General features: G+C 45.6%; 1 protein-coding gene across 10 annotated transcripts in view; it reads right to left on the bottom strand.

Annotated features, from left to right (window-relative positions):
* MED25 (mediator complex subunit 25) overlaps nt 1–15,222 on the bottom strand; it is a 260,000-nt gene that overhangs the window by 81,583 nt on the left and 163,195 nt on the right. For 5 of the 10 annotated variants that reach the window (XM_078655183.1, XM_078655189.1, XM_078655187.1 and 2 more), the window contains 3 exons: nt 6,408–6,515; nt 5,642–5,830; nt 4,084–4,194 (listed from right to left, as the gene is read on the bottom strand). In XM_078655183.1, the coding sequence (XP_078511309.1) occupies nt 4,084–4,194; nt 5,642–5,830; nt 6,408–6,515 (408 nt within the window). The remainder of the gene's footprint in view (nt 1–4,083; nt 4,195–5,641; nt 5,831–6,407; nt 6,516–15,222) is intronic. The other 5 variants (XM_078655193.1, XM_078655190.1, XM_078655194.1 and 2 more) reach the window with 1 other exon arrangement.

Here is a 15,222-nt window from a genome sequence, read left to right as displayed (position 1 = left end):
GGAATGGCCCATCTCCAAATCTCCTGTGCTAGTCTGGATAATTGGAGAGAGTGCGTCCCCCCCTGTTTTTGAATATAATACATTGCTGTCATGTTGTCTGTTCTGATCAGGACTGCTTTGTGGATAACATGTATCTGAAAGGCTTTCAATGCTAGAAACACTGCCAGTAGTTCTAGATAGTTGATGTGCAGTGTTTTTTCCTGCACACTCCACCTTCCTTGTACTGTGTATTTGTCCATATGTGCTCCCCATCCGGTGAGCGATGCGTCTGCTGTTATTGTCACCTGTGGAATTGGCTCTAGGAACGACCGCCCCTTGGTAATGTTTGTTCTGTTCCACCACTTCAGAGAGCGGTGTGTGCGGTCGTCTACCAACACCAGATCCGTAATCTGTCCTTGAGCCTGATTCCACTGTGTCGCTAAGCATTCTTGTAGCGGACGCATTTGTAGTTTTGCATATGGTATTAGCAGTATGCAGGATGACATCATACCTAGTAGCTGCATGAACACTCTTGCTGTTAGTGAGTGTTGTGGCTGAAATCTCTGAATGATTGTAAGCATTGCTTGGACTCTTATTGGGTTGGGGTACACTTTGGCTTTTTCTGTGTCTATGGTAGCCCCCAGATATTGTTGAACTTTGTTTGGTTGTAGGTGTGACTTTGTGTAGTTCACCGTGAACCCTAGCTGGTGTAGTAGCTGAATTGTCTTTTGTGTGTGTTGCAGACACTCCTCTTGCGACCTGGCTTTTATTAGCCAGTCGTCCAAGTATGGGAAGACATGAATTTGTTGTCTTCTTAGGTGAGCTGCTACCACTGCCAGGCATTTTGTGAACACCCTTGGTGCCGTCGTGACACCAAATGGGAGGACTTTGAACTGATAATGCTGTCCTTCTACCACAAACCTGAGGTATTTCCTGTGGGCTTTGTGAATAGGGATATGAAAGTAAGCGTCTTTTAGATCCAGTGTAGAAAGAAAGTCCCCTTTCTTCAGTAAAGGAAGTACTTGTTGGAGCGTGACCATGTGGAAATGTTCCGAATTTATGTATGCGTTGAGAGGTCTTAGGTCCAGTATTGGCCTTAGAGACCCGTCCTTTTTGGGGATTAGGAAGTATAGGGAGTATACTCCTGTTCCCTGTTGGTGCTGTGGAACCTTCTCTATGGCATGCTTTTCTAGCAGTGATATTACTTCCTGTTTTAACAGTGTCAGGTGATCTTGTTTCATTGGACGCTGTTTGGGGGGGATGTTTGGTGGGGTAGCTGTGAGTTCTAGGCAATAACCATGTTGGATAATTTGTCTTACCCACTTGTCTGATGTGATGTTTTCCCAGACAGGTAGGAACTGTGATAGGCGTCCCCCTACCGGTGTTATATGGTCTGGGGGAAGCTCTATGAAGTCACTGTTTTGGGGTTGGAGAGTTGCGGTTGTTGTTGTTTCCGCGACCTCTACCCTTGTTGTTGTTACCCCTGTATCCACCTCTAGAATTACCTCTGGGTGATGTAGGTGTAAAAGAGGTTTGCTGTTGGTTTGTACCTGTACTTTTGGATCCTCCTCTATAGGTGGATCTACGAAAGGAACCTCTGTGTCGGCTGCTGCAATGCTCCCATTGATTTAGCCGTTTCTGTATCCTTTTTCATTTTTTCTAGGGCCTCATCTGTCCCTGTGCCAAAAAGTGTTTTCCCATCAAAAGGTTGATTAAGTAACGAGGTTTGTACCTCTTGTTTGAATCCTGACACTCTGAGCCATGCATGTCTCCTTAGCATGATGCTTGTATTTGTCGACCTTGCCGCAGTTTCTGCCGCGTCTAGGGCGCACTTTATTGAAGTGTTAGTAATTAACTTCCCTTCTTGTATAAGTTGATCAGCTCTCTTTTGATGTTCTTTAGGGAGATGTTTGATGAGTGTTTCTAATTCATCATAATGCGCTCTGTCATACCTTGCAAGTAGTGCTTGCGTATTAGCTATGCGCCAACTGTTTGCCGCTTGAGATGCTACTCTCTTGCCAGAGGCATCTATTAGTTTAGACTCTTTGTCAGGAGGTGGCGCTTCTCCCGTAGATAAAGAGTTTGCTCTCTTGCGAGCGTTTGTGACCACTAGTGAGTCTAGAGGAATTTGTCCCTTAATGTATATTGGGTCTTTTGGAGCTGCCCTATATTTTTTATCAATTCTTGGGTTCAATACCCTAGCCCTCACTGGGTCTTTGAATATCTCTGATGTATGACTGAGAAGGCCTTTTAGCATTGGTAGTGTTCCTGATGTTCTTTGTGCAGTAGGTAGTGTCTCTAATAAGAAGTCCTGTACTAGAGGTTCTGTATGTAGGTCTACCTTATGAAATGTTGCTGCTCTAGTAATGAGTTGTGCAAACCCAGTATTGTCATCAGGAGGTGAAGGTTTTGAGGGATATGACTCAAGGTCGGTATCATTACCTGATCCCACATTATACTCCTCCCATGGGTCTGCCTCCTCTGGGATTGTGTCCTCATCATCCCCAGGGTGTCCCCCCTCCCCTGTGTCACTTTCTCCATCTGTTGTAGGTGTAGATGGACGTGTGGGAGGAATATCTGGCCTATTGTGAGGAATAGGCGAAGATGGTGTGTGAGGTTTGGGAGAAGGGGGAGGAGTTGTATTCGTCCCCATTGTTCTCTTCTTTGGATGAGCCTTGTCGTCCAAATGTTCATGTTTCCTCTTTTTAGGTAGCTCTGTGACTACCTTGCCAGTCTTTGGGTCAATAAACAAAGTCTTTTGTTTAGGATCCGTTCCGTGTTCCTGTGTCGGTACCGCAGTTTTCGGTTCCGAAAGGTGTCTTTTCTTTGAAATGTCCATTTGTGTTTTCGGTGCCGAAGTTTTGTTCGGATCCGATTTCTTCGGTATCGAAGATGTCCCCGGTGTCGAGGGTGTTTTCGGCGCCGAAGCGTGCTTCGGTGTCGACATGGACTGCTTCGACTTCGAGCTTTCCTTGACCTGGTGCTTCGGTGTCGATGTGGTTGGTTTATCGGAACCGGAACCACTATGATGGGGGACCGAGTGTTTCGGTTTCTGTTTCGTTGCCGGGCTCGAAGGCGGGGCGTTGGAAACTTTTTTCGGTTGTCTGACCGGGCTCGAGGGCGGGGTCGACACCGTGCGGGGTCTGTTTTTCGGTAAAGGGACGTCGTCACTCACGGTTTGTTGGACGTCGATCTCCTCGACGTCGGACTCGTCCGCTTCTGACCCCGCCTCGTCGGCCTCTTCTTCCTCCTCTTCTGGTTGCTGGTCCTCGAACAGCTCCGGGATTGCTTGTGACTGCATTCTCGATACCTCGTGTCTTCGGGCTCGACGGTTTCTAATCGTCGACTTTGACGAGAACGCTGCACAGGCCTCACAGTCCCTGGATTCATGTTCAGGGGACAAGCAGAGGTTGCACACTTCGTGTAGGTCCTTGTGTGGGAACTTAGCACCACACGTTGGACATTTTTTGAATGGAGTCCTTTCCATGGACCCCGGGCTGGACTACGTCGAGTTTCTCGTAGTCGTCGTCCTTCGAATCGCGTCGGTATGGAGTGAAGTCGCGTTCGATAACGATACCGTCGATTTGGAAAGGAATACGCGCCGGTTATAACCTTCTTTGTTGAAGTCGGTCCGGAGCGCTTCGATCCTCATCCGAACCCGATGGCGGAAAAAAACAATCTAAGGATGGAGCCGATGCCCATGCGCACTAACACCGAGAGGAGGAGTCACCTATGACGACAAAGACTTCTCCAGAAGAAAAACAAAGTGCAATCATCCGAGCCCAACACCAGATGGCGATCTATTCATAAATGTACCATCTGCAGCCCATATGCCTCGAACGGGACAGTTTCACAGCAGATTGTCAGAAGAGATTTAAGAAAACCAATTACCAAAAGGATACCTTGGAAGATGGAGGGAGGGAGGGAGATGGCCCAAGACATTTGGTAAAGGAACAATGAAAGCAATCAGCCACAGAAGAGATAGTGAAATTAAGTGACATTTGCCTACCACATTTGCTTGACAGACAAATATAACAGCAATCAAGTCAACTAAAATAACATACAAAACTGCGCAGAAAGCCAATCAAGGCATGCATTTCACACCTGTTGCTGGACTCCCTGTGTCATTGGCAACGTTCCAGGTTGCTTCTGAAGAAAAGCTTGGGCACCCGGTGCTACAGAGCCAGCAGCCATAGCCTGGGCGTTTCCCATTTGCTGAAATTGCAGAAGGACACATTTTTTATGTGGAATCCTTTTTCTCAAACCAATCTCTTACCAACCATCATAATGCTCATCTGTCGATAAATTAGCATTCAAAATATTCATATAATACTAATTGATGGATAGATGGGCAATGTGATGGGTGGTAAGATACTGGCGGTCTTATTAAAATGAAGAGGTCACAGCTACGACTATGGGGACGATGAAATTAGAATGATATTAGGAGGGCACACAAATAGAACTATAAACATACAACTGAGTAGTGATGGTATCAGTGGGATTGAGGGCAAAAGAGAAGAAAAGGTGAAGGCTATCTGTTGGAGGGGTCTTTGGATAAGATCATAAAAGTAGTTCAGAAGGGATGGGAACATTGTTGCCAGACTATTGGTGGTTGAATGTTTACTTTGGTAAACAAAGATAATATCCGCCATTGGTGGCCAGCCGGATTTCCATCACTGAATGAATGACTTAGAGGAATAGATTTTTGCGTCCTTGCAGGAGAATCAATATACAAAGCAGGTGTCTGTCCTCCAAAACATACATGGATTTAGGGCCCATGGTGGGAACACTTTCAATGAACCGTGAATGTCAAAATATTAGCTTTGTGAGAAAATTGTAGCGTTCATAAGTTTACAGGTTCACCGAGATGGTGCTACGGTAAAATGGCAACCAGATTTATGGGTAATTCTCTATTGTGTGTAAAGTTACAAAACAGTAACACAATAAAACAGTGTAACAAACAATTCCAAAATTCAATAAACAGAATGACATATTTATTGAAAAACAGGTAAATAAGCGATGCAGAATGTAGCCACACTTTACAGATTTGTGCGGATGGAGCTCACGTTTTGACCAAAAATAGAGAAAAAGACAATTTTCATTCACACATTAAGGCTAGTAAACTATGGTTAAAAAATGAAAGTAGCATCAGAGAGATTAAAAGGTTAATTGGAGTGATGAGAGGCAGCTCAGAGATTGAGGTGTGAGAAAGGGCAGAGGAAGGGAGATTTTACACTGACTGTGGAATGGGTGGGGGTTCCAAGAAAACTATTTCAAGTAGCCCAGACAAGGAATAGTAGGGAGGGATCTATGGTAGAGAAAGAATGGAGAGGAGGCAAAGGAGGAGGATCAAGGGGCACAGAAAGACACAAATCGGGTGGTGGGCAGTGAAAGGCAAAGTTAGGGAAGGCAGAGAAGGGACCAGATACCAACAAAATGGAGGGTAAACAAACAGGGTAGAGAAGGGACAATGGAGAGAAATAGAGAGGTTTCACAGAGGGATGAGGAGGAGATGGGAGATCTAGCCAGATAGTATGGTGGGAGAATCAGAAACGAAGAGGGATGAGGGAGTTACACAATCAGACAAAAACGAAACCATACAGGGTGAGGAGCAAGGGAAAACTAGCAGGGACAAGAGAGGGTGAGACAGGTTTTCTCTTACACTGCGATGCTGGTCAATCTTCTGCTGCTGAACCTGCTTGTGATTGGTGATCACCTGTCGAATGCCATTGACAAAACCACTCTGATCGTAGGGGATGAGCCCCATGAAAATTTTCTTCTTTGACGAGTACAGCAACATTAGGACCCTCACTTCACAGGGTGCAGTATGCGGGAAGTGTACACAGCCTGCCTGGAAATCAAGGTTCAAGTTGAATAGAGAGGCAAAAAACTATTGGCATATAACAGAAACATGGAGACAAACATCATTCAAACATCCAAGATACACATTCCAACAAAGTGAGTAGGTAAAAACTCAAGGCATGAGTTAGAGTGACATAATGGGTTGATGGGCGTAAATTTAAGACCAAGATAAATAAAGGCAGGCTAAAAGGCAGACACACATGGATCCCAAGGCACAGGCTACATTGATAAAAAGCCTAAACCTAAGGAGCATGCCAATAAGATCAGCAAACCCAAGTCACATGTTATAGAGTATGGAGGAAAGGAAAAGCAAACCACAATGAACATATAAAGGATAAGGAAGAGAAAACAGCAAAACTCAGGCACATGATGAGAAGATAAGCAAAACCTAGGGCAAAGGTTCCAAAACAGACAAGACAAGCACTAGAAAACTAAAGGTTAGAATAACAGACAACTGAGAAGACCTACAACAGCCCAAACAAGGGGTACAATGACATGTGAAGCTATACACCTAGATATTAAATCAAAGATATAGCAAGAAGGCACAAAGTGAGAAGCAGTCTTACAAATCCATTGCCCATGATTCTGTAGAGGCCCTTCAGAGACTCCAAGTCTTTATTTGTAAAATGGAACTGGACCATTCGAGAATTTCGAAAGAGCGGGCCCAGTGTGGTCTGTAAGAAAGAGGAAGAGTTTTCAGGAGTGTCAGTGTTAACAGAGATTTCAACATCAAACTGACTTCGAACTAAAATGTTTAAAGCTCATGGACCAGGCTACTATTTCAACATTATAGTGGACTCATTCTGTTGAAGCACACCCAGAAGCAATCAATATGATGTATGTTGCAATGAAATAAGAAATCTAATTGCATCCACAAACAGAGACCTCCATTTCGCAATGTAGGAGTTACCTTAGGGGTTTAAAAAGGGCTTGACAAAGTTAATCAATTTAATTTAGGGTCAGGCGAAAAAGTAATTAAAAAAAACCAATAAGCAGGATAATGCGGACTGTAGGAAAGTGGATTATTATGTTGTGTGGTTGTGAGACCTCACCATATAATAACGTCACAATCACCATCAGGTCCAGTTAGGTTCTTTAAAAAAATCCTTAGCTGGCACAGAGCAGTTAGGCTTAATCAAAGGAACAACTGTAAATAACTGTAAAGCATTTGGACATACCAAAACAGTCAAAAAATAAGAAACAGAACACAATAAAAATCTGACACCAATTTATAAAAATAGGGTAAATTTCTATCTTTAAATAGACTCCAAAAATCGATCGAGGGAAACCAAAGATATGATTTTTCAAAGTTAAGAAAAATCACCGTAGTCCAATCCTTAAAATGCAATAAATTGTTGAATGTAGCTTAGTGGTTCTGACTTACTGGGCGTGAACAGCTAATAAAACTCTTGGATGGACCGCAATGGGTTGAGAGCCAGTCGCAGGCACCGCATGAAACCAGGGAGACAGTTACCTGTCGGGTCCAGTGGCCTTAGGGTCCTCACTGTATTTTTATTCTTTACTGCGGCGCAGCAAAGAAGTGGTTCTGATGCTGGGCTTACAGGATGCAGAAGAGATGTGGGGGAGTCTTCCTGGGGTCAACCTTGGATCCATGAACGTCAAGGATAGTCTCAGGCCCAGCGGCACTCATGCATTCCTGGGCAGCTGGACTCTAGAGGGAGCAGGCTTCTTTAGCTTTTTTACTACTGATGATTAACAGGAGGCGAGAAACGTAACCTTGAAGTCAATTCTTCTGCCCTGACAGAAGTGGAGCTCTTTTTCACGAGTGGGCACAGTGGGCACAGTCCTCTTTGCGGGTCCCCTTGGGTACAGGCTCTTTTTGCTGGGTCACGGGATCAGCAAGCCAGTCCTTTTTAGGTTTCGCCTCGCCGAAAGCTGCGCAGCAGACTTTAGCAAGGCGAAAACTTTTGAGAAGAGTATGGTGCCTTTGTCACGCCTCTCACTTCCATTGGCTAGCTATATAAATGGAGGCTAGCCATTGGAAGTGAGATCTGTCTGTCATGGTTCGAGGCGATTCGTGGGCGTTCCTGCGATGTTTTTCTCATCCTGCCCCTTTTCTCACGTCATGCGGCTGTGGGCGTGAGTTTTTTTTTTTTTTTGTAAAGCTTTGTTTTCACCATTTCGGAAGTGTCCTTTGCAGGGACTGCTGCGTGGCTGTCCTTTGCCTGCCCGCCCCGTGTGACCCGCTCTGACCACGAGCCGTTTTCACACTGCCAAGCTGGGCTGTCCACACCCACCTCGCCCTCCTGAAGGACGCCCTGATTTGCCTGCTGTATCCCCACTGGGGGGAGAAACTCAAGAGATTCGCCCTTTGCCTGTGGAGACGCCGCATACGCCACAGCGTACCCTCTCCCCGGAACCGCGTTATCCCCAGAAGAAGCAGTTCCCCGCTCAGACTCGCCCTGACTGAAATACGCGTCATACGCCAGAAGCGTACGCCTCGCACCAACCTTTGATTTTCAGCCCCCCTGCGAGACGTACCGCCTTGCGTTTGTGGCCGTACGCCTCGCACCAACCTGCCCGCAATAAAGCACAGCACCTCTGATCCTGCGAGCCTGCATTGGTAGAGGTTCGCGTCGTACGCCTGAAGTGTACGCGTTGGCCCCGCACCTGTCCCCGAGGCCGCACCGCACCCGAGAGCCGCACTGTACTTAAGTACAGGCCGCCCGTGCCGCTGCCGCCTCTGGGGGAATCTGCCTGTCAGAGAGGACGTCTGCCCCAAGCCGGACCGGCTCGACAAGACCAGCATCCAGAGCCCGCCCTGCACCCCGCGTGTACCGCGCAACAACTACTAATCAGGTACTGGGCATTCCTTCCAAGGCAGCAAGAGCTGTACTGTACCACCTCGGGGCGCCCTTAATCCAGAACTGCATAGTTGGGGGAAAGTAAAATATTGTTAAAGCATTTAAGGAGGAACTCAAAGTACTTTCAAGAAAGCCTCGTTTTCTTTCATCACTGAAGTATTTTAAAGAAAGCCTTAGTTTTGTGCATTATTGAAACGATTATAAGCTGATACTGATACTTTCGGGTCGAGTTTGCGCTATATAAAACGGCAAAATAATCACAATGTGTACTTGTGTGCATAGTACAACCCTGCTCACCGCTTTTGTGGATGTCCATGATGACATTTCCGGCAGGTTTTCTATGTCTGCATTTTGCTCACACATAGATATGCCTCTTTCGTCTGCACCAGCCTATCAATGATGTGTGGTCATTTCTACATCACCTCGAACACCACCCCTCCCGAGTGTCATCTACCACGACCCCCTAAGCCCCTTTCACCCATCCCTTCACTCTTGTCTCGGCTCTATACTTGCCAAACCTTCATTCCAAGACACCTTCCAGTTACCCCAATCTCTCAGTCCACCACCCCTTCATTTCCTCCTCCCTGCCTGTCTCTCCTGAGTCCGTCTTCTCCTCTGGTGCCCCTTCTTCCCACCATCAGTTCACGACCCTTCGCCTCAACTACCCCTCCATCACTCCACACAGACCCGCGCTGCATCCCGTCTGTTATTCAGCTCCAGCCTCTGCCGAGCCTCAGCCAGGCTCCCTTCCAATCCTCTCATCCTATCCTTCTCACATCTCCTTCACTTCGTCCCTCCTTCTCTTCACTACCCGGTTTCACTCAGCCATTATTCCCTCTCCAGCCAACTTGTCCGGCCCCCTTCCTTCAGCTCTCCTGCGTTTCTTCTCTTCATTCTCTTCATCTCCTCCCTCGTCTCCCCCCTTCCATTCCGGCCCCTTCCCTTCGTACCCACTTCCTACGACCCTCCCTATCCCTACACCCAATAACTTTATCCCTCCCTCGTCCTTGTATCCCACGTCCACCATCCGTCCTTGGTGCCCCACCCCCCTCCCTACGACCCCCTCGTCCCTCCTTCACCCCATCTCTTTTTGCCCGCCATCCCCCATTCACAGCATAATCTGAAAAAGTGTGGGAAGAAGGTGAGGTGGGGAGATAGAAGGGGGAAGGAAGGGAGAGAATCGGGTGCTAGAAACGTTTACGCTAAATAAAACTGCATTAAGTAAAATAAATACTTGCACCCATTCACAGCATAATCTGAAAAAGTGTGGGCAGAAGGTGAGGTGGGGAGCTAGAAGGGGGAAGGAAGGGAGAGAATCGGGTGCTAGAAAAACTCGAGGAAGATTACTTCATATAATTTTTTACACATCGTTTTATTTTATTTTAATTGTAATGGATCTTTATGCAGAGTGCAGAGTGAGTGTGTAGAGTGCAGAGTAGTGAGTGCAGAGTAGTGAGTGTGCACAGTAGTGGGTGCAGAGTGCAAAGTGAGTGTGCAGAGTAGAGAATGCAGAGTAGAGAGTGCAGAGTGACTAGGGAGTGCAGAGTGACTAGGGAGTGCAGAGTGACTAGGGAGTGCAGAGTGACTAGGGAGTGCAGAGTGACTAGGGAGTGCAGAGTGACTAGGGAGTGCAGAGTGACTAGGGAGTGCAGAGCGACTAGGGAGTGCAGAGCGACTAGGGAGTGCAGAGCGACTAGGGAGTGCAGAGCGACTAGGGAGTGCAGAGCGACTAGGGAGTGCAGAGCGACTAGGGAGTGCAGAGCGACTAGGGAGTGCAGAGCGACTAGGGAGTGCAGAGCGACTAGGGAGTGCAGAGCGACTAGGGAGTGCAGAGTGACTAGGGAGTGCAGAGTGACTAGGGAGTGCAGAGTGACTAGGGAGTGCAGAGTGACTAGGGAGTGCAGAGTGACTGCAGAGTGCTAGGGAGTGCTAGGGAGTGCAGAGTGCTAGGGAGTGCAGAGTGACTAGGGAGTGCAGAGTGACTAGGGAGTGCAGAGTGACTAGGGAGTGCAGAGTGACTAGGGAGTGCAGAGTGACTAGGGAGTGCAGAGTGACTAGGGAGTGCAGAGTGACTGGGGAGTGCTAGGGAGTGCAGAGTGACTGGGGAGTGCAGAGTGACTGGGGAGTGCTAGGGAGTGCAGAGTGACTGGGGAGTGCTAGGGAGTGCAGAGTGACTAGGGAGTGCAGAGTGACTAGGGAGTGCAGAGTGACTAGGGAGTGCTAGGGAGTGCAGAGTGACTAGGGAGTGCTAGGGAGTGCAGAGTGCAGAGTGCTAGGGAGTGCAGAGTGACTGCAGAGTGCTAGGGAGTGCAGAGTGACTGCGAAAATGAACTCTGAGCAGTTTGATATGTTGCTTAGAATAACTGATGTTAAACTAGATAAATTGGTTAAACCCCTAGTGGCTAAATTAGATTTGATGTCCAAAGAAGTAGCCAGACTGGGTGACCGTCTGGATGTACATATTAACCAGGCCGGATTACTAGGTCCTAAGGAGACAGGCAGTAGGACAATGAAAGATGTAGCAATCCAATGCAAGGGGGTGAATGAGGCAAGTAAATTAGTAAAGTCCCCTCAATTGCCCACACCGAGGGAAGAAAATCAGGTGCCCAAGGTAGTCGATAACAAAGTGGGATGGTCTGAAGTGAGGAGAAGGCGTTTTATTAACCTTCCTCCTGAATGTGCTCCCTATGTGGTTGTCCTTACTAACGTACCCCAGGTTGATACGCACATGAACCCCATGATTCCTTAAAAAATAAAACGGTTTCCTGGTTACATAACCAGTGTGGGTTTCCAACAATTTTCTCTAACGATATATTAAGTACACGAAGGGTAAATTGGATTGGAAATTCTAACAAAAACTTAGCGGTGACTGTGTTATCATTAATTTCAAGTACCCTCAACACGTCGCCTCCGTTTTGCTTAGGGCTGCATCTCTCGCACCCAACGCTAACAACATTTGTGCACGCCCGCTTGGCTTCTTTTATAGCCATCTTATCAAGACATCCCCTAGTGACAGTAATTTGGAAAGGCCCCTTTTACCGTTTCAACGACCTGGGTTAACTATCCCTCTGCAAAATCGATTCCAGGCTTTGAGTCGCCTGGATTCCAATGATTGACTCAGTGAGGATGCTCTGCCCCCTGTGTCTGAAGATATAAACAGAACCACTATCGAGATTGTTAATGATACTATGGACAATGGGTTAGCTAGGGAAGCGAACTCCTTGGATAACATCTGTATGGTTCTACCAACTGATGACCATAGGGAGGAAAATACTGTTAATGTAATTAAGTTTTCAGATACAGTTAATAAAGGAGCAAAGGGGACCTCAATTGTAAGCTGGAACATTGCTGGCCTAAAATCTAAGGGGACGATTCTGGGGTGGCAGAATTTTATTAATGCTTATGAAATTCTTTGTTTCCAGGAGACTTGGTGCAGGGAGGAAGTTAATTACGAGGGGTTTGCATCATTTAATTTGCCCGCACGGGGGACAGGACCGGGCAGGGCAAAAGGGCTTTATTGATATTGGTCTCAATTAACCATCCTATAATAGTAAAAAGACATATAACAGTGGGAGAATATGCTCAGATTCTTTGGCTATTGGAAGAACCTAATCATAATATCTTGCTGGTAAACTATTATAATAATATTTTTAATAGCACCAGGGTTGAAGTGGTTCATGATTTGGCCAGTAGTATTGAAAATTTGAATCTTGATGCTAATGTTCCCTTTGATATGATTTGGGTTGGGGACTTTAATATCCCCTTGTGTAAATCTCCAACAGGAAAAGTATGTGGATCTAGGGATGAGTTCGGAGCTGACGATTTGCATTTTTGTCATAATAATTACGGAGAGGCATTAAATTATTTCATGGCCTGTCATGAGCTGGAAATTTTAGGCCTCCCCAAGGATGAAAATGGACTTAATATCCCGACCTTCAATAACTGGCAATCTAGTTCAGTTATTGATCATGTGATTATATCCCCTGGTATCATTTCCTGCTGTGCACCCCCGAGGATCGAAGTAACCACTATTAGTGACCATAATTGTGTTATTTTGGAGACTACTTTATGGGGTGGCAGTCACGTTAAAGTGGGTAATACGGTTTCGAATATGGAACCGCATAGACCTAATGGAGTTCGTTTAAGATGGGCAGGGAACAAAGCCAACGAATTAATCGGTGCCATTATCAGGGATTGTCTTATAGACATCTTTTCCATCCTTGACAATGGAACAGAATCAACGCTGGTTTTAAACTCTTTCAATGATATTAACACAATTATTAAAGCCAGGTTCACCAAACCGATAGGTGGCCAGTGTAGATTTGGACCGGGCTGGTTTGACCATAAGTGTACCAGCCTATTAACCAAATTAAAAAAAGCTCTGACAAATAAACCGAGGGACACTGACTCTGTAATTAAACTGAGATTAGAATATAAGCTTGCTTTAAAACGGCGGAAGAATGAATTACAGCAGTCTGCATGGGATTCTTTAAATCAGGCAGCCGAGCTATCTAATAGTACTCTTTTTTGGGCTACTGTCAACTCTCCTTTTCTTAAGGATGAGATGATCCCAATGCTAACTTCAAATGTCCCGAATGATGGTTGGATCGCCCATTTTTCAAATATATTTGACTCTAATAATAGCACGGCCCCAACCCCGAGCAGATGGCCTGTCTTGCCATTGAATATTACAGCTAGTGAGGTGGAATCTGGCATACTCGCCAGCAAGGGGGGTAAAGCCCAGGGCCCGGACGGGGTGCCCATAGATGTGTATAAAACAGCGTCGGAGATGTGGAGCCCTCTCCTAGCCATAGTTTTTAATGCTGCCATTTGTGCCGATGCCCCCGATACCTGGGGGGAATCCATTATTATTCCAATACATAAAAAAAGGTAGCAGGACGGATGTAAAAAATTACCGGCCTATTTCCCTCCTTGACTCCTCAATCAAAATCATGAGTAGAGTATTGCTAGTGAGGTTAGAGGACTGGGCGGAACAAAATGGTGTCCTTGTCGACTGTCAGTACAGATTTAGAAAGGGCAGGGGCACCATCGATCAGTGTCTAAATTTAGACCTGCTGATCGGGAAATATACCTTAGCTAACCCTGGTTCTTTGTACCTCTGTTTTGCAGATCTTAGTAGCGCTTTTGATATGGTTGATCATTCAATTTTATGGTCAACCTTGTCGCAGTTAGGCGCTCCAGAGGGCATAATTTATTTTTTGGCTAGGTTGTATGGGAGATTAAAAACATGTGTACGGTTCGGCACCCAAGGCGAATGTACGCCAAAATTTTATATCAAAAGAGGGATTAGACAGGGCTGCGTACTAGCCCCCTTCTTTTTATTCACGGAATCGACAAGATTTTAAAAACTGTAAAAGCAGACGCTCCAGTGGTGAAGGGTTCCCCTGTACCAGTGTTATTGTACGCTGATGATGCTGATTTGCTATCTCAAACACCAATAGGATTACAGCGCCTGATCAATTGATTTTCAACCTTTATTAAGGATAGGAAGTTGATCATTAATAAGGGGAAAACCTTTACTATGACATGTGGGCCTAAGAGGAAATGTTTAAATTCTTTTTTTATTGATAAGGAAATGGTGCACCAAGTAGATACTTTTTGCTACCTAGGTATCACCTTTTCTAAAGAGGGAAAGTGGCAAAATGAATTTAAAAACATACGTATCAAAATGGCAAAGAATGCCCACGGTGTTTTCAGGTTCGCAGCGAAGGTTGGGGATCGACGCACCAGAGACATGCTCAAGATTTACCAAGCTAGATGTATTAGTATAGCACTATATGGGGCAGGTGTCTGGGGACACAACAGTGCACACTCCCTGCAGCTGGAGGAAAATACTTTTTTTAAAAAGCTTTTAATGCTGCCATCCTCTGCTGCAACGGAACTGACCCACCGTGAACTAGACATTAATTTCCTGACTGATCAACTATCCTTGAGGCCACTTATGATCTGGCGTTCAATTTGGCTTCAAGAAGAAAAAACTTTTACAAGATTGATCATTGAGGATTGTTTCTCGTTGGACAAATTCCTAAATATACCTTGGTTAAAATACATTGTTAGATGTTTTTCTGAAATTTTTAACCTAAACATCTTGGTTGACCCTGGAGCAGTCCTTTTAATATCTAAACATGAGTTGAAAAACAAATTCCTATCCTTTGCTGCTAGAAAACGGGCAGTCGCCAGTGGGTCTTTAGCTACTGTTATGTTTTATAACAATTATTTAATTGTTGAAGGCTTCCCTATCTATTTAGCAAGTGTGACTAGGTCAACTCATAAGTATGTGCTGACTAGATTGCGGCTTGGTATTGTCCATCACCTTGTGGCTCTGCCTACACTTAAGAAACACCCGCAGGGGCCATGTATGTGTGATGGTGTATCCAAACAAAGCACCTTGCACTTTGTTTTAATCTGTAAACTGTATTTAAATTTTCGTATTACTTATTTAAAACCCTTGTTTTTAAAATATGGCACACGTACAGTACAACAGGCCATGAGCTTAGTTTTTAACTTACAATATGTCGATATCTGTTTTTTTACG

The sequence above is a fragment of the Lissotriton helveticus genome, chromosome 7 (genome assembly GCF_964261635.1).
Source record: "Lissotriton helveticus chromosome 7, aLisHel1.1, whole genome shotgun sequence".
In the NCBI taxonomy this organism is placed as follows: Eukaryota; Metazoa; Chordata; class Amphibia; order Caudata; family Salamandridae; genus Lissotriton; species Lissotriton helveticus.
The sequence above is the reverse complement of the archived record's forward strand: the minus strand, read 5'-3'. Positions and strand labels throughout refer to the sequence as shown.